General features: G+C 37.0%; 1 protein-coding gene across 14 annotated transcripts in view; it reads right to left on the reverse strand.

Moving 5' to 3' along the window:
- Nucleotides 1-576: 576 nt before the first annotated feature.
- The window catches only part of PLEKHA1 (pleckstrin homology domain containing A1), a 58,300-nt gene continuing 32,240 nt past the window's right edge, over nucleotides 577-26,636 (reverse strand). For 7 of the 14 annotated variants that reach the window (XM_074338920.2, XM_074338922.2, XM_074338919.2 and 4 more), the window contains 7 exons: nucleotides 22,433-22,558; nucleotides 17,723-17,866; nucleotides 16,099-16,167; nucleotides 9,596-9,660; nucleotides 8,926-8,989; nucleotides 5,688-5,777; nucleotides 577-2,987 (listed from right to left, as the gene is read on the reverse strand). In XM_074338920.2, coding sequence (XP_074195021.1) covers nucleotides 2,676-2,987; nucleotides 5,688-5,777; nucleotides 8,926-8,989; nucleotides 9,596-9,660; nucleotides 16,099-16,167; nucleotides 17,723-17,866; nucleotides 22,433-22,558 — 870 coding nt within the window. In that variant the 3' untranslated portion in view covers nucleotides 577-2,675. Of the gene's footprint in view, nucleotides 2,988-4,329; nucleotides 4,401-5,687; nucleotides 5,778-8,925; nucleotides 8,990-9,595; nucleotides 9,661-16,098; nucleotides 16,168-17,722; nucleotides 17,867-22,432; nucleotides 22,559-26,636 lie in introns of all 14 variants that reach the window. The other 7 variants (XM_074338924.2, XM_074338918.2, XM_074338916.2 and 4 more) reach the window with 3 other exon arrangements.

The following is a 26,636-nucleotide window of genomic DNA, read 5'->3' on the forward strand; positions in this document are numbered from 1 at the left end:
AGTTCAGAACTTTCTTATTTTGGATTTAAAAAACCCAAACATTTAAAATACTTTTCAGGGAATGAAAATTAAGTTGCATCAGTATTACCAAGACAGATGTCTTTCATTCAATTCCACTATTATTAGGCGCGGGACATACAAGCAGACATGAACTATTTGTTACTAACAGCAGGTTTGCAAGGAGCCTCTAACCCTCGACAGGGAGTGTTCATAGAGTACAAGCCAACAGCGCAGCTGGGCACCACAACGCCCTCTGCACTCAGCCTTCCTCATGTCAGGTCCCGTCTAACCAATCACCAAACACTGCAAGCAGCCCGGACGACCCAAACTACACTCTGAAGCCAACATATTTAATTGCGTATGTTGAGAAAATGTTTTACTTAAGCAAAATAAGCCCTTTATCCCCCAAAAGATTCATCTTTTCATGTGCAATTTCATATCGAGCTATGTCTTTCAAAGGTTATCAAATAATTAATCTGTCCTTAAATAAACAAACACAAATCAGTTAATCAAACACATTTTGTACTAGTTCTATTTACTTGTTCACGCAAGAACTGAACCAAACCAAATGAGAAGTTGGAATTAATTGTGAGCAGTTTATTCTCAAGTCATTACAGTGTTCAACCAGTTTGACATATAAAGATAACAGACGTAAAAGTAAACATTGGGAAACACACATATATTCCCATTCTGAAAGACATGTTATATGTACAGAAAAAAAAATGCAGCAAATATTAAGGTATTCAAAGTAATTTTTTGACAATTCAGATGTGACATATTTACAAGAAAAGTATAAGTTTTAAAATAATTAAATAATTTTCATAGAATTATAAAAGTATTGAGATAAATATTAGGAGACCCCAACAATCACAAGAACATTATCCTATGCTATTGTATATAAGGGTAGTTCCATAAAAAGTCCCAAAATAGAGCTAGTATTTGGCCACTATGAAATATATCAAATTACCACTTACCAAAATATGCTAAAATAAACATGCGATGTGGAAATTGTACCAAAGAAAACAGCATTAGGCTCCTGAATATCTCAAAGTGTCTACACAAGATCTCTTAAGTGTGTTCATGAAAAAGGAATTTTCAAAAGAGCCATTATAATGGATGAAGAGTGATAACTACTCAAAGCCTTTTCATTCTATAATTTTCAAATGTAGCTGCAAAATAGAAAAAAAAAGAGCTAAGTTTTAAAAATATTAGCTTATGAATAAAAAAGTTGAGTGGTGCATTCTTTATGCATTTGGGTTTTTCAACAGATGCCATGGTTAATTCTAATGTAATAATAGATAGTAACCTCTGGACTCCACCACTGCAGTAGGAAATCTCTCTGGCAAAGAGTCATCTTAGAACGAAAAGGAGAAACATGACATGTGTGAATTCAAAACTAAACAGTACTGTAAAATGGTAAAATATCAAAAATATAGCAGCATGTGAAATTCAAGACTATTTTCTTAAAGCGAATGTTTAAGACTGAACCACAAAAATGGTACTTGCTCAAACTGGTCTATTATTCAACACTTCAAACTCAGGATTTTTTAGAGGTGCTTGTATTTTATAATATCCCTGTGACTAAATGTATACTCAAATTTGTTTTTTAAAACATATATATTGCACAGGTAGGAGAATACCAGCATTCTGGTAATCTCTAACATAAAGTGTTATCTTATTTGACACATTAAACTATGCTACTGAAAATTACTTTTATCCCAATGTTTAAAGCCAATCATATAGGACTTTTGAGCACATTAACAAGATGAAAAACACAGGCACTTGAATGAATATAGGTTGTTAGTGAAAAAAACTAGAGGCCACAATAGCATGACTAAGGGCAGTATGTCTCTATATATAAACTTGAGGTCTTCCACTGATCCAAATATAGAAATAAGAACTTGGTACAAAACTTTGATAAGAAAATCAGATCTCCCAGAAATTTCATACCAAATAATTTTCACTAAATAAAGCAATGACTGCTGCAAGTCTTACTGAAGCTTTATCAAACAAATGTCCAAGATACAGTTGTTTAAAATCAAATTTCCCCTTTTCTCCATCCCGGTACACCCACATCCCTCGCTAACAGTTCAATAATATCCTCCATGCGAAACTTACCAGTCACCTTGAGATCTAGCGCATCCAAAATGGCTGTCACGTCCAAATAGTCCACCCACATTGTAGTATCAATTCTACAGCACCACAGACATCATCAGTTTAGATATCCTAGTCTGGTAATATTTCATTCAATAATATTAACCAGTAAGAATAGGTAAATACCGACCATCTAATACGAAGTCATAGTAGCATTTTAAAAATGACCAAATTAATTAATAAGCATTTTTAATGTTTTAAGTTGTTAAACATTTAAATTGTCAAATTCACTAGGAAAAAATATCACACACACATTTTCATCACCCAAATGAGAACACACAAAACTTCAGACAGTTGCTACTGAGACACTTAGGTTTTTCCTTTCTTACTCTTAAAAAGAGATTACATTTAGTTTGGCCACTCCTTAGATTCTTGGTTTACCAGCTTGTAAAGAGTATACCTAAGAGGCAGTATAGTATATGCATTAAAAACCATTTCACCCTTTATCATCTTTGGCTAGAAGCCTCATGAAAGGAAACTGAGGGGCTGATGAGGCGGGTTGGGCTCCAGGTGCTTCCGTCTTACACATCACTGACTGGAAGGCTTGCGTCATCCAAGTCCACTGGGTCACAATCATTGTCCTGAGGGCCATTTTTACTTTGAGGTTTTAGCAGAGCGTGTTCAGTCACTTTGGAAGCTGGTTCTCTTGCAGAGACAGTCTGGACCTTGAAGTTCCCTGGCTTGACCTTGGTAAGAGATTCGTAAAATCCTCGCTTCTCCACGGGAAAGCTGGAGACCAGAGAGTGGCTGCGAGAGGCTGTGGGATGTGAGACGGCGGCAGCGGCACTGGCGGGGCGGAAGGCGCATTTGGGTTCTGGACAGTGGGGGTGCTCCTGGAAAGACGAGTGGTGGTTAGGCACAGTCAACCATAAACGACAAGGTTAGTAACTCAGTGTGAGACTTTATTCTCTGAAAAACAAACGAAACGAAACACACACACACACACAGAGCAGAAGCAGGAGCCATGCAACACACATGTGCAAGTTCTCTCCCAAAGCAACGCATTTTTAGGAGTGAGTTTAAAGCAGTGACGGCCAACAACCATTTCCACTAAGAAACCAGTTCTGTCACCAAAGCCGAATTTGGCAGCTCTGACACTCTGAAGACTCAGTCAGCCTAAATGGAATACAGTAGTCCAACTGCAAATGAGCTGTGTTTAAAAGAGGGCTACCAGCTTTATCATTTTATTTAAAAGTGTATTTTCTTTTTTTTTATTTAAATTTATCGGGGCGACAATAAAAGTGTATTTTCAATCAATGCTAGGAATTATCCTACATATTTTAGAAAGATAAAAAATGAAAATGTAGAATATAAAAATGAAAGGCCATGTTTCTTTAATAAGAACTCAACATTTTCAAACCTATTATTTTTATTTTATCTGGAAATCTGACAAACTTAGTTGTTGCTTCCCTGAATTTCACTGCAACCAATAGCATAGTCCTTTTTCACTTTTTATTTAATTGCATTTATTTAGTTTTGAATATGTCATACATTCATATGACTTAAAATTTTAAAGGCAACAGGTTATGTATTTAATCACTTATGACTGTGGTAGAATAATTCTCAGTGGTGAATATTAATTTCAATGATTCTAATTATATCAAATCTGAAGATATCCTTACATATGACCATTCCAAATGCATCACCATGTAGTTCCTAGTATACCGTGTTCATTTATGATACCAGTGGCTTTGAAAACAAAGTGGTAACAAATTACCAACTAGATAGATTACCATTAGATGGCTAAATGTCACCTGAGTTTTAAACTGCCATGCAAACCACAGTAATGTAGAGTTTATCCAATGCGTCTGCATGCATGAGTTTTGCACATATTAGAATAAAGGTGCACTTCAAGTGGTGTAGTATTAAAAAATTTCAAAATACGTAAGACAGAAATTGAAACTCTTGTGGCAATTCAGTAAATTAATTTTTAGAAGACAGCTTAATATGATTTCTTCAATTAGTAAAGTTGCATTTTTTTTTCATTTATCTTTTTTTCCTAAATACATCTCCAACCTGATGACTAGTGAAATAGTTTGCGTTAGTGTTGACAAAGTCAGTTACGATAACTGCAAAAGGCAGTTTGGTTAACTCAACTTTCTAGGATGAGTTGTAAGTAGTGAGTAAGTCCGGGCCCTCTAGTAAGAAGGCACGTTTGCGTAAGAGCCCACATACGTGCCGCATTCACCAGTTCTTGAGGTATACCTCTGTATACAAGGATTCGACAGCCTTCTGGCCTGCCGCATCTGGAACACAGTGCAAAGCTAGGATTAGAGCTCACCTATACTGGGGAGGGAGGAAAAGAGAACGTTCTGCTGACAGTTAGAGCTAGAGAGTCCAATATGCCCCCACCACAAAGCAAAACAAAACACCAAGGCCCTTCTCCGAACTTTCCTCTTCCAGACAGACATTGTTTTTGCAGAGAGTCTCATACTTGACTGCTGAAAAGGTCACATGAAACACAGGCAGTTACCAAATTAACACCCATGAAAGTAATTTCTGAGATATTCCAAAAAGGATATAAGGAGAATGACTTAATTAAGAAATGAGACAGACGGATTTCTATTTACTGATTTATAGTTATTAATAGCAGGAAACTATTAAAAGACAATATTACTACCAGGAAAATACTAAAAGTGTAGCTATCTAGCATTTACAATTAGTCTAGGTAATAAAGGTCATCATGCTACATTAGCAGACTACATTCTGTAGGCCATAGTGCTACATTTCAAGGCACTTAAAATTTTTCACTACTTAGTGGAATTTATGTATTGTCACATCAGAGATCAGTGACCAAAGTATTCTAAAAGCAAATCTTATTCCTATGATGTACTTGAACATGATAAATTAAATTTTAAAAATATTTTTTTTACTACTTCTGAGAATGTTTAACTGTATCAGTTTTATCATCATACTACCAAAAAGATAAACTAAGACTGTGGGGGGAAAAGCAACCCTTTAAATTAATGTACTAGAAAATGAGAATGAAACATGAAGTGGAAAATATTGACCAAGAACACTAAATCATATTTAAGGTTTCAGCTGCTCAATGGTCTTATGGAACTATTAAGCCAAAACTAACTAACTAAATAAATAAATAAATAAAAATAAAACACCCTTAACTGAAATTACAGAAAGAAAAGAGGAAACTGAAATGTTGACCAAAGGTGCCTTACACAACTAGGCCATGTACCATACTAAGAATGGTAAAGTTTTACCAAACCTAGACCTACTGACAAGTAAGAACTCCTAAAACAAAGCAAGGAAATGTTCATTCTTTAGTTGCCCTGCTTGTGCATTTAAGACAACACAATGCACAGAAAGTTATGTTATACGTAACACTACAAGGAAGCATTAAATTAGAAATGCATTTTTTTAAATTTTTTTTTTTGCAAGTCCAATTGGTATGAAAGTTACCATGCAAATAAATCTCAATACAGAAAGAAACCAGAAGGATTAGGGGAAGAGGAAGGAAGTAACTTGACGGGATGGGGGAACCCAGGGGAGAATCACCCAGAGAACAGGAAACATACAGAAGATGCTGATCGGCCAGGTCCCCGCTGGGCTACGATGGCACCAGACACTGCTTTAATCCAGCTGTGCATCTCTTCAGGGCTATCAGCCTAAGGGAAAGAAAGGACTCATTCGGTCAAATTTTCCACAAAATCAGCGCTTGCAGCTATCAATCTAATGTATGCATTTTAGTAATTAATAGTGTCAACAACATCATTCTAAGGCAATAGTTTCAAAAAAAAATTTAGAAATCACCTTTTAAAAAGTTTTTCATTAGAATGATTGGGATGACATTGGTTAGTAAAATTATCTAGGTTTCAAGTGTACATTTCTATAACACATCATCTATATATCACATTGCATGTTTACCATCTAGAGTTAGCTCTCCTTCTGTCACCATATATTTGATCCCTTTTTCCCTCTTCTACCACCGCCCCACCCTTACTCTCTGGTAACCACTAAACTGTTGTCTGCATCTCGAAAATCACTTTTTTAAACCAAATTTTGCTGGGTAAGTTATTACACATAGACATAAGTTGGGAAGTTAATATTTTAAGATCAGAAACATCAAAAAGTGTCAATATGAATCCTTCTGGAGAGAAAACAAGAAGAGGAATAAGTCCAAGAAAGATCTCATTTTGCTCTGTCTGTATTTGCTGCCGTATTTGCTACAAGAATATTTATGTAATTGTATAGTTACAAAAACATTTTGACATCATTTTATAGATTCTGAAAATAGTTTTTAGTGATGCCATAATCCTAAAAGGGGTGTAAAGATACTGTCCTTTACTCAAGGTCATTTTAAAGATACAAGATAATATGTTTGAAATGATATTAATAAACACAACACTTTAAAAGTAAAACCTCAAAGTAGGCAAAGGTAAAGAATATACTTTCATTCACTGCAAACAGGAGCACAAGTCTAGAAATTTATTTGGCAAAATCAAGAGGTTTAAAAAGGTTTATGCTTTAATAGAGCTATTATCGATCTAGAAAGTTTCCTATTGAAGAAATTCAGGCAAATTTACACACAAAAATGTCCACCACCACATTAGTTATAGTAAATGTATGAAAACTATGTAAATTAATGTTACAGAGTAGCAGAGAAACAGTTTCACTATGGAGCACTCATACAATAGAATATAGTGTAATTCTAAAAGGTTTTCAGAGACTTTTTAATAATAGGGAAAAATATGACCATAATACAGTAAAGTATGACATAGCACTATTTCATATGATCCCTTGTTATAAAAATATATGCCTTAAGAAGAGCAGTAAAAAAAGAATGGTTGCCTGAATGTGGGATTCTGTGTTTTATAAACCATTCTTTTCGTCATATTTTTCTATATAGTCTAATTTTTCTGCAATAAGCATATGAGGCCTGACAATTACGTTCACAAACTCATCCTAGAAAAAGTGCTATATACCTCATTGCTGAATATCAATCACTATGGTAACCTTCGAAGTACTCCCCTTGGGAAGCTATGTACTGATGCCAGTGCCTAGTTCACCATTCAAAGCAATTTTGGAACTCTTTCTGGAATGGCCATCAGAGCTGTCATCCTATTACCCTTGATGTCCTGAATGTCATCAAAATGTCTTCCTTTCAATATTTCCTTTATCTTCGGGTAAAGAAAAAAGTCACTGGGGGCCATGTCAGGTGAGTAGGGAAGGGGTTCCAATACAGTTATTCGTTTACTGACTTAAAAACCCTCACAGACAGTGCCAAGTGAGCTGGTGCATTGTCGTGATGCAAGAGCCATGAATTGCTGGCAAAAAGTTCAAGTCGTTTTCGTCTAACTTTTTCACGCAGTGAAAGTTCTTTTCCTAATATATGGTGATGGAAAGAGAACTGACTGGGTAGTGAACACCCAATGTGGTATGTAGATAATGTATTATTACAGAATTGTACACCTGAAATCTATATAACTTTACCAACAATTGTCACCCCAATAAACTTTAAAGAAAAAGAAAAAAAGTTCTTTACAGCACTTCCAAATAGTAAACTTGGCTAACTGTTTGTCCAGTTGGTACAAAAGGTTAGCAACATCGTTTTGACTCTTGATTTGGACTGATGGAACTTTTTTGGTCGTGGAGAACTGACTGACTTCCATTGTGCACTTTGACACGCATGTTTCATCACCAGTGTTAACTCAGCCCAAAACACCGTCTTGCCTCTCCAAAAGGTCTTGGCAAACTTCGACTCCCCTTTGCTTTTGTTCACACCATTTTTGCACACACCTTTCTCAAGATTTTCAGTTAAGATTTTCCTGTTTCTCTATCGACATTTACTTGGTCTGCTATGCTAATCACAGTCACCCAACGATTTTGACACACAATTCAAAGAACTTCAGCAATGTTTTCGTCAGTTCTGCTCGTTACTGGCCACCCAGACTCTCTCTTCAAAAGTGATGCATTCTCTCCCCTCAGAAAAATGTTTAAAACATTTGTACACTGCCGTTTTCTTCAGGGCATTCTCCCCATAAACTAGGACTAACATGTCCCTGATTTCACTTCCACTCTTGCCAAGTTTAACAAAAAATTTAGTATCTGTTCATTGTCTAATTCAAGCTCAGACATCCTCACAATGGCACACTAAAACACACAACAATAATGAACACCACTCAGCAAGACACCGCCACACATCAACATGAACACAGCTGTGAGACACAGATATAGCAAGGTTATGAAACCTTACCGAGCTGTTTCTACAGTGCTGCCGATGTAAGCGCACGGTGGCAAGGTTGCAAACTTAATTGTCAGACCTCGGTATGTAAACTTTATAAAATAAAATGTTCTTTTAAAAACCTTCCACTAAATAATTAATGTGGTAAGTAAAAAGTGTATTGTATATTTAAATACAGAATGCTCATCTACCATTAGTGAAACTATAAGACTTACTATCTACTTGTATTATGCATATTTGAGCCCCCCTTTTATAAAATTACCAAAAACGGTATGATCAAAATTCCAAAACATGTGCAAAAATAATCCAAGTTGAAAATACACACTTGTCATATAAAGTAGCATTTCCTTTCCTTCAAATACTACTTAATTCTATTTGACTAACTCATAGCAAAGAATATCCTTATTTGCTGAACATATGACCTACCAATAATTTTACACACAACATTTTTAAATTAACTTTGTTCATTATAGTTGTCATTTTTTACTTATTCTCAAAAGCAACAAGTTTATTTCATCTCTAAACTAATTAATTTCTTGTTAAGAGGATCTATTATCTCCAAAGTATCTTACCTGCACATAGAAAGTTCGAGATGATGTTACAATTTCAAAGAGGTTGTCTCTCATCATTATGTCACTGTTAACAAAAAAAAATTCCCAATTGTACTTAAATAGTTGTTTGATGGTTTTTCTTTCACTTATTTACCCAATACCAAATATGTATCGATAAGAAAATAAATATCAAAGGTAAAATACTGATTTAACAAAACGAAATTGTCTTTTTCAATTGTTTTACATTAAATTTTACTTATTTTATATAGTTATATATATATTTAGAAAAGGTTCATAAAACTTCAAAATGCAAAGTTTCCAACTGTGAAGAAATCAGTTTCCTCAAAGAAACACTGCCACAGTTCACACATTTTCTTATAAAACTCTATTCTGCACCAACCTCGAAATACTAAAATTACTAATACATCAATTTGTCTAATATTATTGAAGTTGTTCATAAAAGTTTTTCATTTCTATTGTTTCCTAATTTTGAGTTTTCGAAACAAAAAAAATCTCAATACTTTAAGCTGAGGGTTTTAAAAGTTCTACCATATCCCAACTATAAGGAGTCAGAAATACAACTAGAAGTAATACAGAAAAATACCATCTGTAAGCACTTGAATCAAACTGAGCCCCTGTGTGCACTAATAACAGCTATTATAATAATACACAAGTCAGAGCTGGTGCTTACCTCTGCTTACATTCCTGGACCTTATGAACCTCTTTAAGTGGTATTACACGAAGAGGCTCCTTTTCCTGGCCAAAAAAAAAAGCCGACAAACAGATAAGTATTCTTAAAATCCCTTTAAGGGTTAGTTGTCATATTTGGAGATCTATGTGAAAATTGTGCTTCTTTCTTGAAGCACATCTAAGACATAAATCTACCTTCTTGAACTATTCAGCATCAGAATAGCTCCAATCCCATAACCTTATGTTTGAAACAAGGAAACCGGCAAATAACCTGATCACATTCTCTCTGGCCTTAAGGACAGTGTAGCTTATTAAAAGCCATTAACCATCAGACTTCCCCTGATGAACCCCTATGTGCCCAGTAAGTGGAGTACTCCCTCTTTTGGAATGTTATTTTGATAAAGAAGGCACCAGAGTACTAAATACCCAGATTTCTTTAAGTTAAATTCACTGTTTTAAGAATATCATGCTTATATGAATACATTATCTTAACAAGCACCATTCTCAAACATTTACTAAGTGCCAGGACCCCCCCCCCCTAGATTTTGAATGTGTTCTCATTTAAACTTTCCACAACCCTACAATGCACACACTATTGTTAATCCGAGGAAACAGGATTAGACATGTTAAGTACCACACCTAAAGTTACAAACTTGATGTAAGATGCAACTATAAGACAAAACTAGCTCCTAATAGCATAATATGTATACTATACATTCCATGAAATACTACAGATTGTATCTCACCAAGTATGATACCATGCGATTAAGACATACCATTACTTTATGTAGCACTGAGGAAAAAATTAAACCGTCACTGACTACTTTTTAAATCACAAATCTTTCTTTAAAGTTTTACAAAATAGTTCATTTTAAAATAATTTCAGACTGTAAAAGTCTTACAAAAATAGTACAAAAACTTTCTGTATACCTCGCACCATTTTTCAAGATGTTAATATTTTACATTTGATAAATTATGTTATTGTGTACATGTATGTGAATGTATGTGTATTTTTCCTGAAATGCTTAAAGACAAATTATAGATATGACATACCTTTACTACTAAATACTTGTGTCTACTTCCTAGAATAAGGATGTTCTTATATAACCACAGTACAATTATGAAAACCAAACACTCCACATTGATGCAATACTGCTATCTAATCTACACACCACATTCAGCTTCCATTCATTGTCCCCCCTTTATGGCGACAGAGAAACTATGTATGTTCTCATCCAGGGTTCAATGTGGGATCATACCTTCTATTTAGATGTCACGTCTCTTAGGCTCCGGTTAACTGGGATAGTTCTTCAGTCTTTCTTGACGTTTACAGTTTTAAAAGCCAGGCCAGTTAGTTCATAGAAATGTCCTTCATTTGGGTTTGTCTGATGCTAATCGTGCTTACATTCAGGTTATACAGTTTAGGCAGGAAACCACAGATGTGAGGTTGTGCTCTCGGCACATCATTCTCAGAGGCACATGATAGTGGTTTGTCCCATTACTAGTGTGTTAACTCTCATCTCTTGCTGAAGGTCATGCTTGCCAGTAACTGTAAACTTACTCTTTTGCCCTTTGTCATTATTGTGACAAAGGGAGATGCTTGTGGGGAGATGCTTGGAGTCTATAGAATACCCAGTTTCTTTCTCATTATAATTTTGCCCTTTAGTTTTATGAAAATTGAGAATTCTTGCCTAAAACCATCATTACTACGGTGGCTACCAAATGGTCGTTTTTCTAACCTTATCAATTCATCTATATATTATATTAGCTGGAATTTTACTCTAAGAAAATGCTTTTCCTTCTCCGTTTATTTATTCATGACTCACTGAACTCTGAGTTATAATCCATTCTCATCATTTATTTTGTTGCTCAAATTGTCTGAGCTTTGGGCACTGGTACCCGTGCCCATCATTCTCTGAGCCACTTCCTGGTTTTCTGTCAGAACTGGATGTTCTATATGGGCTCAGCTCGTCCTTTCCCTGCCCCAGCTCTACAATCGGCCACTTCTCCAAGGGGCCCTTTTGTTACAGAATGGCATTTACCGTGCTTTTTGGGGAGAGGATGCACCCATCTCTTCACTCAGCCATGGCTTTCTCATGATAGATGAGGAGTAATATTTCTGCTGTTTTAATTTGTGCTTCTCTAATTACAAGTGATGTTAAGTATCTTTTTATATGTTTAAGGACCGTTTTAATTTCTTTGTAAATGAATTGTCTATTTATGTCTTACGTTTACTTTTCTACCAGATATTCTCTCCTCGACTTTCTCTTTTTAAACTTTGAACCAACCACAAACTTAAACAAAGGTCGAAAACACAGCACAAAGAATTGATCTTCCAGAACCATTTCAGAGTGACTTGCTGACCTCACACCCACCACCCCAAGCATTTTCATGTGTATTCCTACAAAGACATCCTCTTAATGTTATCACAGTACAAAATCAGGAAGTGTCACCCAGATGTCTTTTATTAAAGCAAAAGAATTCAGTTTAGAATGACATTCGTCTTACAAGCATTTGAGATCTTGCTTCCTGGCAACCGTCGTGAGTTTGGCTCAAATAAACTCTTATAAAAATTCAAAAAAAGAATCAAACTTGTCTTTCTTTTCTTTCCTTCAGTCATTCTTTCCTTGACATCCACAGTCTGGCCTCTATGGAAGATTACAGGGCAGCTATTCTGTAGAATGCCCCTCCTGTGGGAGTGCCTGATGCTTCTTCAAGATTAGATTCAAGCTATGCACCTTTGGCAGAAAAATCACAGAAGTGACGCTGCATTCTTCTCAAGCTATCCTGTTAAATGATTTCACTCCTCTCATCACTGATGAAGTACACTTTAGTCATTGATTATCTGATTACAGTGTTACCTGCCAGGCTGCTTCACTGCGATCGCTCCTTCCCCCATTGTCCTGACTGCATATTCTGCAGGTAGGTCCTCTGAAACGCTGTCATCTTCCATTCTTCATCATACATACATATGTGCAATCATTCACTCATTCATTCATTCATGTCTGTATGGGCTCATGATTCCTATTTTACTCAATGGGCAATAATCTGTCACCATCGTTACTTATTTTAATGCTCAAACTGCCCCACATTTGGTGAGTAGGAAAATTTTCCAGTTGGATTTTGGATCCTTCTAACATGTCCCTATCATGAGCACTTCCTTGCCTTCTGACACAAGACAGTCCAGGCTTATTTTATATTTGTTTCTTCTGTCCCAATTCTGAAATCTTGTCATTTTTCCAGGGAGCCTAGGTTTCTTCCAATGCAAAATGGTAGTTTTTTCAGTACCCAGAGCTAGGGAGTATATTATCTACATAGAGATACCTGTAAACACATGAATATATTTATACCTATATTTATTAATATTTCCACATTTATATATTCTGAAAGTTCACAGCAATATTTTCCATTCCAATCTGACATAAAAATTATTGTTCGTATTTATTACTTCCTTATTCAACAGTGAGAAATCTGGCTTCTATTACTCGTGATAAATTTCCTTTTTTATCAGTGAGCATATATGTAACCGTTCTCCCATCTCTGCCACCACCCTCTCCCCAGAGCGGACGCCATCCTCTCTACTCCTCGCTGGGCTCACCCACCAAGAGCACGGCCTCATCCTTCTGCTTGGGCTCCGCCTGCCTACCTCGGGCCACCCCAGTTCCTCCTGCTCCTGCCCCACTGCCAGGCCCGCCTACATTGATTCGCCTCACGCAAAAAATTCAGCTCTACATTGTTCGGATTGATGGGAGGGAAAGAGGGAAAGAAGGATGAGGAAAAACCCTCTCCCCTCAATTTTTAAGATTCTTTATATGTTAAGGATATTGTTTTATCTGTGATATATACTACAAATATTTTCTGGTGTTTCAGTTGTGTACTTAAATCTTTTATACTTACTAAAAAAACTTTATCTTTTAGAGATACATTCTAAAATGTTTACAGATGGAATATGTCTAGGACTTGCTTCAAAATACGAAGGGGGGAAGTGGGTGGTGATACAGAAGAAACAACACTAGGGCCAGCCCGGTGGCTCAGGTGGTTGGAGCTCCGTGCTCCTAACTCTGAAGGCTGCCGGTTCAATTCCCACATGGGCCAGTGGGCTCTCAACCACAAGTTTGCCAGTTCAACTCCTCGAGTCCCGCAAGGGATGGTGGGCAGCGCCCCCAGCAACTAGCAATGGCAACTGGACCTGGAGCTGAGCTGCACCCTCCACAACTAAGACTGAAAGGACAACAACTTGACTTGGAAAAAAGTCCTGGAAGTGCACACTGCTCCCCAATAAAGTCCTGTTCCCCTTCCCCAATAAAACCTTAAAAAAAACAAAACAAAACTAGCCATGTGTTGATAACTATGAAATCTGGGTGACACAGAAGATGAGATTACTATTCTACGGACTTACTTTATGTTTAAACTTGTCCATGACCAAAAGGTATTATAAAAGAGCCTTTTATACTTTAAACATCGATTCTATCAGAAATCATTTGTGAGCATAAATACAAGCATATAAGCCAAATAAATTGGTTAAGGTTTTTTAAAACTTCACAGATGCCAGCTCTGCTGAATCACTTGTTAATAAGGAGCCATCAACATCAGTATTTTTCACTCCAGACCGTTCTTTGTGCCAAAAAGAGCGTTAAAGATGCGTTTCTTAAGGAGGGTTCCGTGTCCCTGAGATTCTCTTCCCAGCAGCCGGCACCTTTTCTGTGGACCCTGCTGCTGGTGTGGTCCAGATCTCACCCAAAGGCACTGTGCACATGCACCAGTAACAACTACAGCACCGCTGCTACCTGACTGCCCTTCACCTGCAGTAACGTCGAGACACCCTAAGATTTCAGAAAAATTAAAACGTGGGGGACAATGTGTATCTTAGCAACTGACAGAGGTCAATAATTATATTTAAAGTTTTCAGTTTTATCTGTGTTTTCTAACTACTTAACATATCCTAAATACACGTAATATCTTTGTCTCAGCTTTTTACAGCATAACGTCCATATGCGGGTTTTCAAAATTTAGTAATATTTCTATAATAGCTCTTGTCTCATTATAATGACTGCAGGTGAGAGGGGTCCATGTCAATTTCTCTGGCAAAACGGAACCCCCGAAGGCCAGACCCTGCCGGTTTTGATCCCCAGGTCCCACAGCACTGCACCAGGGCCACGGGGAGCTCAAGGAGCACCCGCTGCAAAAGGCCTCTTCCCCAGAGGCATTAACTAAAAAGCAATGAATCACCTGCCAACAAGCAAGCGGGCAGCCTTCTGAGACACCAAGGCTGGTACTTTGTGAACCAAGTAACTAGCACTTAGAGTTGAGGATCTTGGAATTTGAAGTCTGAGACAGGCTCCCATGCTGACACGGCTACTGCTGCTGTGCTGCGCCACTTTCCATCCATTCAAAACCACTCATTATCTACCGAGTACCAGCAGCTGTGTTCATAGTCGAGTACAAAGCAAATCTGCTCTCAGGCAGCTCGTGTAGTGAAGGCAAAGACCAGCAAGCGTGCAATTACCAACAGAGTGGTAATGACACTCGGACAGAAACAAGCACCAGGTCCTACAGCGCGTACAACGAAGGCATCCAATCCAGGCCCAAAGCTTCCCAGAACAGACACCTGAATCATACAATATTCTCTTCTTATTCTCTAGTGCTCTGTTGTCCAATACAGTAGCAACTAACTATGTGTAATCATTTAAATTTAAATTAATGAACATTAAACACAATCCATGTTAATTTTATAATTAAATAAAGTCAGCTTCCTCAGTCACATGAGCCAGACTTCCAGTGCTCAAGAGCACGTGTGGCCAGTAGACCCGGCCAAGGCAGACACAGAACATGCCTATCAGTGTAGAAAGTTCTATTGGACAGTGCTTTTCTGGTACCTTTACTCAAATGAAGTCTATGGTGGCCCCCAAAGATCCCAAAACACAGAAAGAGGTAGGATAGATGTGTCAAGTATAGAATTGCATTCAATTTATCCAACCACCCATTGCAGAACTCAGGTCACATGGCAAGAATATTTTAAATAAGGACGTTACTCAAACAAATGAAAGGGGGAATTTCAATCTCTGATTCTACCTTCAGATAGGACAAAAACATCTTATATGAAGAAACTTAAAAGTCAATCTGATAGGAAACGAAAATGTGAAGAGCTGTAGGGAAGAGAAGGCAGAAATACAGATGGTTGAATATTGACTTTTGGAGACTTAATTCTTTCCACCTCCTCCAGTGCCCCTTTAAGAAAATCTCTAGACTGAAGGGTTCTGACATTTTTAATTCTTTCAAGATGGAATGCTTTTGAATATATGATCTTTTTATTTAACATATATTGAACAAAAATACCATTAACCAAAAGCATCACAACAGAAAAAGAATTATATGTACCTCTCCAAACAAGATTGTAAAAATAGAAAACAGGACAAGAAATCGTATATATATGTATATATAAAATCACCACAGTGTAACACTTCTCAAACACTTTAAAGCAACATTTATGACACAGCAACATACCAGTTCAGATTTGAAGTAGCCTATTGTGTTTTCATCCAATTGAAAATATCTTCTCTTCCAGTTTTTCATCTACCAGAGATGAACACAGACATAAGACCTCTGTTTCTAAGAATGTCAAATGTTAATAACCACTTAATTATTCTGATATGAACCCACAATCAGAAATGTCAAGCACTGGAAAGGCTCACTACCCTCCTTTAGTGAGGAGACAGATACAGGAACCTTCATTTCTTTTACCCCTCAGGCCTTGAACTCCTAATCCAACTTTGGTGACTGGCTTTTAGCTTTTATTACATGATTTTATAACATGGTTTCATATTTTTAATGCTCTAAAAGTTAAAAAGAAGAGAAAAAAGTACTTCCCCATCCTCCCCATCCCCCAAACCCCACAATATAAATTCTCTCAAGAGTTGAAGAGCAAGAACAGGAAATGTTATTAAACCACATCAAGTTTTTCCATCTCTAAAATGTACAAATCCTTTTACAGGTATTTTATACTTAAGTAGTAAAGCAATAAATACTTAATAAAGTGAACATACTTTGTACAAACATTTTTTGTCAATGAAATAGTTTTTGTGGAAGCACTTCAATATCACTAAAAGTTGGTATTTTGGTTTTAACTGTAAAACAAAAAGAAAGGAACATCTCCTTAAAAGCCCTATCACTCAAAGTGAGTTACAGCCTGATGAGAACTCTGACTTTACCTGTAGACATGGTAGAGGAGAAACCTGCAGCCCTTACCTTCATTTCCCTTAACCTAAAGAAGGTCAAACAATTAGGCTGAAAGAACTTTCCCTTGGCTGAGCGAAGCTAATCAGAAGTGATGTGAAGTCAAACAAAACCACCAGTAGTTTTAGTATTTTCTTCATTCAGAATTTTTTTTTCAGACTTTGTTCATTTTGTTATGAAATTCTAAAGATTTAGCTCACATAGAAAGAATGGCTTCTATTTTAGAAAGGAACTTTGGAACCTTAGAAATCCTGGTAGGTTTACCTACTTTTCCTACAGTTCTGCGTCAGGAATCTGGTTGTTTGAGAACATCTAGGCTAACCCATAAGCTCTTAACGAAGGACCAGGTGCTAAATGTTCTCTTATTTACACTTTTCAAAAAAACCCTCTGGATGGTGGGTTCTATATGATTCTCTTTCCATAGAAACTGAGCACCTGAGAAGTTAGGTAAGTAGCCCAAGGTCACAGAGCTTTCAGCTGAGGTCAACCCAACACCAAATGGAGTGTTGGGTTGACTTCCACAGCAGTCCCAGGCCCCCTCTTCCCTGTCATCTCCCCTGGAGCTGGTGTTCTCTTTCCCCGACCTATTCCCAAGGCAGGGAGTGGGGGGCTGGGGGGGTACGTCAATAGAAAACGTTTCTGAAATAAACTGTTAGGAAAGCTCATTTAAAAGTGATGGTCAGTGGTAATAAGCATTAATTTACCCAGCTGCTCACAGACCAAGAAAATAACAGCATGGAGTTATGAACATAGAATAACCCTTATTCCATCTCCTAACTCAACACACGCTGGTCTCTCACTTTGGGTCTTTCACAAAACAAACAATTTGTATGTTGAGAATTTGCTGATACACACTCAGTTTTCATTGCTGCACATATTTTGTTCAGCTACTCACCACTGCTCCTTGTTTTACACAATATCCAGCTTTGATAACTGCACTATCTGAAGGTGGTTTCGGAGTAAAGTAAGGAAGATGGCTTTGTGACCGCTTCAAATTATTTCTGTCAATACTTTCGCCACATTCATTTACTTCTTCTTTCTAAAATGAAGCAAAATAAACAAATTCTGTTCTTGCTTATTTAGCTTCAAAGCACACTTGTACTTCATGTTGTTATCCTAGTATAAAATCTTAAACTCTATCTTAGATCAGTTAGGAACACAGATTTGGAAGTGCAAAGTTTTCTAATGAATCTGAGATACTTAATCGTAACTTTCACATTATTGATTAAACCACAGATTTCCATTTCTCTTGTTCGGCAAAGTCCTGCCACCTGTGCTTTTTGTTTGCATGTGTATGGGACAGGGAGGGAGCTTTTTATTTTGAAATAATTATATAGATTCACAAGAAGTTATTTTAAAAGTGCACGGAGGGTCTTATATACCCTTTGAACAGGTTCCCCAAACCTGTTGCAAACTGTGTAACCACAGCACACTATCAAAACTGACACCGAAACACCCCACAAACCGTATTCAGATTCCACATGTTACACGTACTCATTTGTCTTCGTGTGTTTGTGTCATTCTGTGCAACTCTGTCACATGCAGATCTGTGTAACCACCACCACCGTACAGAAGGCTACCCATTCCAAGCCCCTATTCCCAATCCCTTGGCAACCACTAATCTGTTGTCCATCTTTACTATTCTGACCTTTAGAGAATATAACTGGAACCATACAGTAGGTAACCTTTTGAAATTGGCTGTTTCCACGAGGCATAATTTACTGGAGATTCATCCAGGTTGTTCTTTGTATCATATGTTCGTTCCTTCCGACTGCTAGGTAGTTTGCATGTGCCAGTTTTTAACCATTCACCCATTATAAAGCATGTGAGTTGTTTCTATTTTGGGCTATTAGGAAAAACGCTGCTATGAACTCTCACATATGGATTTTGTGTAATCATAAGTCTTTATTTCTCTAAAATAAATGCCTAGGAGTGTAAATACTGGGTCATATATTAATTGCAAACTTAGTTTTATAAAAATCTGCCAAACCTTTTTTCAAAGTGGCTGTACTATTTTACATTCCACCAGCAATTTGGGCGTGGCTCAGTTTCTCCTCAGTCTGTGTCCGCATTTGTGTTACCACTGATTTTAAGATGCGTCCTTCTCATAGGTGTGCAGTGGTATCTCTCTGTGGTCTTCGTTTGCATTTCCCTACTGGCTAATGATGGTAAACATCCTTTCTAGGGCTTAATTGCCATTTGTGTATCTTTTACTTTCCGTGAAACTTCTGTTCATGACTTTTGCCTATTTTCTAATTGAATTATTTTACTGTGGAGTTCTTTATATACTCTAGATTTAAGTGCTTTGTTGGATGTGCAGTTTGCAAATACTGTCTCCCAGCACAGAGCTTTTCTCTTCATTCCCTTAACAGGGTCTTACACAGAGCAAACATTTTTAATTTTGATGAGGTCAAATTTATCAATTTTTTCCTTTTATGGATTGTGCTTTTGATATCAAATCTAAAGATGCTTTGCCTGGTACTAGATCTTGAAGGTTTTCTCCTTTGTTCTTTTCTAAAAGTGTTGTAATTTTATTTTTTTACATGTAAGTCCAGTGCTTTTTAAAAAACTGACTATACTCAAGTTTTCATGTCCCCCAAAGCATTAGCTTCCTGCTTATTTATTAATATACAACACGTGATAATCTACACTACACACATCAACCAAAGGTGTCTTTTCAAGAATGCCTACATTTCAAGAGAAAAACTAAGTACTCGAATAATAACTGGGGGAATTTTCAATCTGTCCTACATTTAAACACATCAACAGCACTAATTATGTACTTAACTTTGTAATCCCAGCACTTAATGTTAACCCAACAGGTACTGAATAAATTAATCATGCAAATGAGATTTATTTGACATTTTCTGAATAATATGTCATCTAAATGCTTTTATAATGAGTATATATTACTTCATAATTCAATAAACTATATTGCAAAATGATACAGCAATAATATTCTTTGGGATCGTTTTTAATACAGAAACTGCCGCAGAATCTTAGAATCTACTAAATAATCTATATCAAAAATTAAAACACAACAAAATCTTAATTCTACACAAAATTAAAACAACCAGCTACAAATAACTATAATATCTTAATACAACTATAAATTGTATGTCCTACACAAGACATAATATAGGAGAAAGCAGCTTAGTCTAGCTATATCTTAACAGGAAGTCATATAGGTTAAAATCATTACTTTTAAAAAAGTAAAAACATAAACATACACACAAAATCCTAGATTATTTTTTATTGAACTTTGATGAACAACGTAACCTCCCACTAAAGCATGGATTTTTTTTGCTCACTAATATATCCTTTGCCTAGCATAAAGAAAGCACTCAATAATAATAATAATAATAATAATAATAATAATAGTAATTTTTTTATTTTTTCCCCTCACCTAGAATTATGGTGAGGACTGAATGTGAGGAGCGGCCAGGGTTCCCAGCCTAAGGGGCATGGTAGTCAGGATTAGGATATAGGCCCCATCGATTATTTAATGTAGTAAGAATTCTCTTTCTGCTAATCACTCTCCCGACAAAAGACCTGAAAAGTATGGTGGATAATATGCTTGGATTTTAACGGTTTGTAAAGAGCCCAAGTCTTCTAAGTTCAAAAAGGCACACAGGTAATGAAAATGCCCAACACTGGGAATCACAATTACTTTAAAATTCTTGTTTTTTCCACTGCTAGTAATTTAATTAACGTTACAAACTCATTCACTCAATAGCAATACAAGAAATTTAAGCTCAGACAAAAGTTTTAATTTCATCACAACTTTGTTTATAAATGTGTTTTTCCTAACACCCACTTAAGATTCAACATACCATATCAGTATTTTAGGGACAGGACTGAGTCAAAATGCCAGTCCTTTGCTCGGCTCATGTAGGCCAGGTTGTTGAAAAATAGGTTTAAAAAATCACACTTTATTCACAAACACTTTTGACTTGGCAATTTTATTTCTAGGAATTTATCCTTTAAAAAATGTTATCTCTGTCTCTAAAATTCATGGTACAAAAATATTCATCGTAGCATTTATGATAATAGAAAATATATATGATGGTCTCTGCCCCAGGTTTCTAGCACAGGGCTCCTAAACCCCTTTAATTTCCTCAGTGATAAGAGCACTAGGAGCATCTTTTGTTCTAATATTTGGTGTTTGATCCCAGTTCCTGACAGAGTTCCTAAAGCCCCTGGAACTTCCTGGGGGACAGCAATGTCTTTTGTTTTCATCAGGTGACTGTTGGTGAGAAGGGGCTGATCACCAGAAAGACTAAGCCATAATTGGAAGTGTGGAATTTTCAGCCCATTCCCCATTCTCCAGAGAGGAGAGAGGGGCTGGAAATGGAGCAAACATGGGTTTGAAGAGCTTAGGGGTTGGTGAACTTGTGGAGGTGCTGGGAGAGCGAAGTGCCCAGAAAGGGCCTGGAAGCTCCATGCCCCTCCCCACGTATCTTGCCCTAAGCACCTTTTCCATCTGAACGTTCATCTGTATCCTTTATCATATCCTTTTATAAGAAACCGGTAAACAGTAAGGAAACTATTTTCCTGAGTTCTGTAAGCTGCTTTAGCTAATTAACTGAACCCAAGGAGGGGGTTGTGGGAACCTTCGATTTATAGCCCATGTGTCAGAAGCACAGGTGACAACAACCTGGACTTGTAACTGCCATCTGAAGGGGGGGGAGGGGGTGGTGGTGGGGGGAAGTCTTGTGGGACTGAGCCCTTGACCTCAGAGGTCCACGTAGACAGGTCAGAATTGAGTTAAACAGCAAAATACCCAGCTGGTACCACAGAATTGCTTACTGTGTGTGTGTGGGGGGGGGGGGGGGGATCCACACATGTGGTATCAGAAGTGTTGCGAGGGGTGGTAGTAGTGTGAGAGTAGAGAAGAAACACACAAGAGGAAGAGTGGGTTTTTCCTACTCACATTGTTTATTTTAAAAAAAGAAAACGAAAGGAAAAAGAACTCTGTCCAACAACAGTGGATTTGTAAATTGTGTCAATTTGTGGTAAAACTACTACAAAATTATTAAAAATGATGAAGAATAATTCTTGATGACTTAAAAAATGTTTGAGATGTAAGTTTAAAAAAGCTGTTTACAAAGTACAGCTAACCCTTGCACAATGTGAGGGTTAGGACACCCCAAAACTTAGCTGTCCCTCAGTATCTGCAGGGGATTGGTTCCAGGACCCCCTGCAGACACCGAAATCCATGGACACTCAAGTTCTCTACATAAAATGGTGGCGATGACTGCAGACAGCCAGCCCTCTGCACCAGAGGGTTCCTACCCATGGGGGGCAAACAGTCCAGGTGCTTACTGAAAAATCTGCATATAAATAGACTTGTGCAGTTCAAACTGTGTTGTTCAAGGTTCAACTGTATCTCTTTTCTGGGGGCAAAAGTACACAGAAAAAAGGCTCATTTGTTTGTGACTTCCAAATTATTTTTACAATAAACACTTTTGAAATAAGAAACAAACATAGGTCTTTTTGTACTGACTGTTAATTCAGTGAAGATGTACTGTTTTAGTCTGGCTAACAATACAGAATCAATATACAGTAATTACATCATCACACAGTAGAAGAATTAATTCATTACCTGAGTTGGGGTGATGATGGGTACACCACCAACAATGTCAGTTCTGTAAGACACCTGCTTCTTCCCACATTCACCTTGGCGACTCAGGTTATCAGAATGAGGCTGCGAGTCTGACTGCTTTGGTACCTAAAATAATAAGTCAAACGCATGGCTTTGCAACTAGCATTACATATGATACCCTCTTTTATCCCAGAATTTCCAACTAATAGCCTATTTATAAGTAACTAACATTTTAAAAAATTATTGACAGTATATGTGGATGTACCCCTTTAAATTCCCATACAAATTCTTCTGTAATACTGCATAATACAGCCATTATTTACCGAGTGCTATTTCATACATTTTCTCATTGAATCCTCCTGTCCAACCCTATGCATAGGGCGGTACTTCCATAGTAGTGTTAAGAAAACAGAGGCTCAGGCGTTAGGGAACGTAGGTTCACATCCTGACTGTACTATGTTCCAGCTAAGTTTGTGCAACTCTCTTCCACACTCAACCACTATATGTATGACACCCCTGTTTATCAGAGCACTTAACACTGTCCTGCAGCTCGGCACTGTTAGCTTTCCCTTCCATCCTTTCTTACCCAAGACTCTGCACTGTCCCTGAGGGTGGGGACTGTGGAAAGTCATCAGCACTGGCTTCAGGACAGTCTATTCCTGAGCACATAGTAAGCAGTCAACAAATGCTGAAAGACTGACTTGATGGATGAATCCAAAATCAGCAGGAAAACAGAATATTTAACATAAATTAAAAGTCATAATGTTCAAATTAACTTAAAACTTATTAGGAATTTTAAAAAGGAATTCCAATACTTGTATCAGTGATAAATCACTCACAAGTATAAACAAACAATGACTGTGACAGCAGTAGAATTTCATCTATTAACACCTCACTAAAGTGCAATCAAAATCATTGCAAATGTTTAACATACATTTTAGTTTTTCTTATGTGGCTTACTCAGGGAATAAGGTACTTGCTTAATCACTATTCCTGTCAATAGACTGTTTCATATAGTCTGTATTTGAATTATAAATTTTTAAGGCTTTGAATAAAACATAGTGAAATAGGCTCAGCACCAATTATGATGCTGAACGTGATATTTAATCTCTCTCCAAAGATTAAAGGGCATTTGAGGATCTTGCATTCTTTCAGAAACATTGTGACAAATATTACCGACAAGCACAGGAGTAGTGGTGTAAAAACATTTCATTGAAAATTAAGTAATAAGTAACTTGTCTGTCATACAGGGTCCTGGCAGCTTCAGAGAACACCATTCGCACCGCATTCAAAGACCCAAACCATTTATTAACGATTTCAAAGCAGCGAGGTTTCTTGAGCTTTATGTGTGTGAAGTCTCACCCAGGAACATTATTAAAAACTTCTGGTCCCCAGGCTCCATACCCAGAAATTCTGATTCAGTACATCTGCAGTGCAGTCCACAAAACTGTGCCTGAAGCAGGAATACCAGGTTTTTCGGAGGAAGGTGTTTTATAAACCACACTTTGAGAAACACTGCTCCAAAGACTGTGCTCTTTTATGAGGCTACTCCCACCGGGTTTGTTGGAAAAGCAGGTAGACGACAGTGTTGGCAGACAAGGCTTTACAAAGAAGCCTCTTGCCAACGACTGGGCCAACACGGTCTATGTATGTATGCGAGGACGCTGAGCTGTAGCAGAGCCCAATCCACATAAATGTAATTTACGGGCAGGGATAACTTGTCTTGGGTGACTTCTGGAACTCCCTCTTCTCTCCTTCCCAATCCCACGTCCCTTAAGATGCTTCCCGTCAAGGCTTTCTCCCCAGGCCTCAAACCCAACCCTCCCCCCTCTCATCCGTATTTACAGGACAATGCCAGTCACTGGCAGAAAAAAGAGAGCTGAGAAGTAGGAAAGAAAAGGAAGAGAAATGCATCCTGACGGGGAATGCCTCCTGAATTCTTCTAAGAGTTGTTTTCCTAAGAGTTTGCATGTTTTGGAGTGCTTGTTAAAGGTAGTGTGACAATGGACAAATTTTACTTGAAAAGATTCCCACAAACACATACGTGTGAACGGGCTGCAAAGGATACAACACCCACAAACAATTTACTAAGAAGCCCACGGTGTTTTCTAATGAACAGCATCATGTATTTAAATTATTTGGATACAGAAAACGTGGCCAAGGCATCCCATTAAAGACAGAAAATAGCATTAAGAAAATCTGACAACCGAGAAAATTAACCATTCACTGTATGAGCTGAAACGTGCTGTTAAAAGGTGAGCCATATGAAAAGTCGTTATTCCCTCTCTCAAGAAATTGAGTTTAGTCATGCATGAGAATTTCCTAAGAAAAACCTTGAATATCACCCTAAAATACATAATGAAATTTATATTGGTTTTTCCATTTTCCTTCCAGAAATGAGTTACTACTGAAAATCTTTGCCTGTGCTGTTAAGTCCAACGCAACTCATTTGTCCTTACAATAAAACTGAATGCTAAATACAGCATAATTCCAATGATAGAGTTTAAGAATTAACTCAGAATTGCATTTTATAACAAAAATAGCTAAATTATAATCACCTTATACAAGCAAAATACCCATGAATGTGGTAACTTTCTTTAAAATTCTGAATGAAAATTAGTCTAAATTCAGCCATTAAAAAAACACATTTTTAGTACCCGACCCACGCCCCCCCCCCCCCCAAAAAAAAAAGGCCAGACACCATACATGAGAATCAGAAAAGTGACTCATCAGGCAAACAGCAAGTATCAAACACACTACACGGGCTTGGTGTCACTGCCAGTAGCCTTTCTCTCTCTCCCTTGCTTTCTATCCTTTTTATTGTGACTGCTTTTGAGAGATGTGAATGTATTTTTAGCAGGCATTTACATGTGATCCAAATAATAGGAAATTCTGATAGTAATTAAAGAAAAGGTAAAAAAAAATGACTAGAGAATAGAGGGATAAACAAAATGAAGATTAATGACAGAGCTTGAGGATTGAAACCTAAGATGTTTACACACAAACTCCTGGGTATTATGATCTTTCTGAGGGTTCTACCCCTGACGTGCCAGTTGAAACACTCGAATATAAAGTGGAAGTAAGGCCTGGCACTCTGGGGCACATATACTAGTCTGTGAGGACCAAAGTCCTGTATTCAGCCTCCTCTACTTGCTCCCAGATGCAAATTATAAAAAAGTGTGGAATGCTGCCACAATTTTTAAAACATTAATTTTTAGATTAAAATCTAATATTCATTTTAAATTAAAATCTTTGGTGGAAAAAGACACTATTTTAAAAAAGAGTGGGTTTCTTTCTAGGAATATACCATATACATCTTGGACATTTCTTAATAATAATGGGCCAGAGACCACAATATCTATATTGTTATTAATATAAATAGCTGAAAGCACGCTTTAAAATTGGATTTTCCAAACTTTAGTCACTGATAAGTGCAGGATTGGTTCCTCTACTACTACTCTTTTTTTCTTTTCTTTTCTTTTTCAATACGGAGAAAAAAATGTTTTAAAGGCAGCCATTGTCACACATTCATACAGACTTCAGCAAAGCGAGACGCTGGCGTCAGAGGAGAGGCCATTACGATGGCAAGGTACTATAACCAGGAAGCACGGAAATCACCCCCATTCCCTCACAGTCACTAGCTCTAACCACCCACTCCTATTCTGAAACTACATACTTCCAAATCTCATTTGGGATTTCCAACAATCTTAAGTTTGTATGTCACAGTGTCCTCTTCATGACAATAAATTACACAGTTGACCAAATCATCATCTGGAATGATTCCACACAAAGGTAAACTGCACATATACTCAAATGTAAACTCTAATTTTTCAGAGAAATCTACATGTAAATCATCAGCAATTTCCATAGGGAAGTACGACAAACTAGAGCTACCACACCCTAATAACATGGACATGTGTAAAATGCATACGAAATTAAAACTGCTAAGATTTTTTTAAGGGCTAAAATTAAATAAAATGTATCTTATTAAAGCATGGGAAATTCTGCCATTGCTAGACTAGGAGTTAAATGTGTATCTCTATAAAGATGACTTTTAGTTGAGTGCTGTCCACTCTATATTTACTTTAATATACTTGTAGTTATACCACTTTTTTGATATGCTAAGGAATTTTATATCTTATGTATATTTATATTCTCTAAATTTGAATTATAAAAACATGAATACCAATTGATTTATCTTGAA

Source organism: Rhinolophus sinicus, chromosome 15, assembly GCF_057876585.1.
Source record: "Rhinolophus sinicus isolate RSI-liver-muscle chromosome 15, RSI-T2T, whole genome shotgun sequence".
NCBI classification, from domain to species: Eukaryota; Metazoa; Chordata; class Mammalia; order Chiroptera; family Rhinolophidae; genus Rhinolophus; species Rhinolophus sinicus.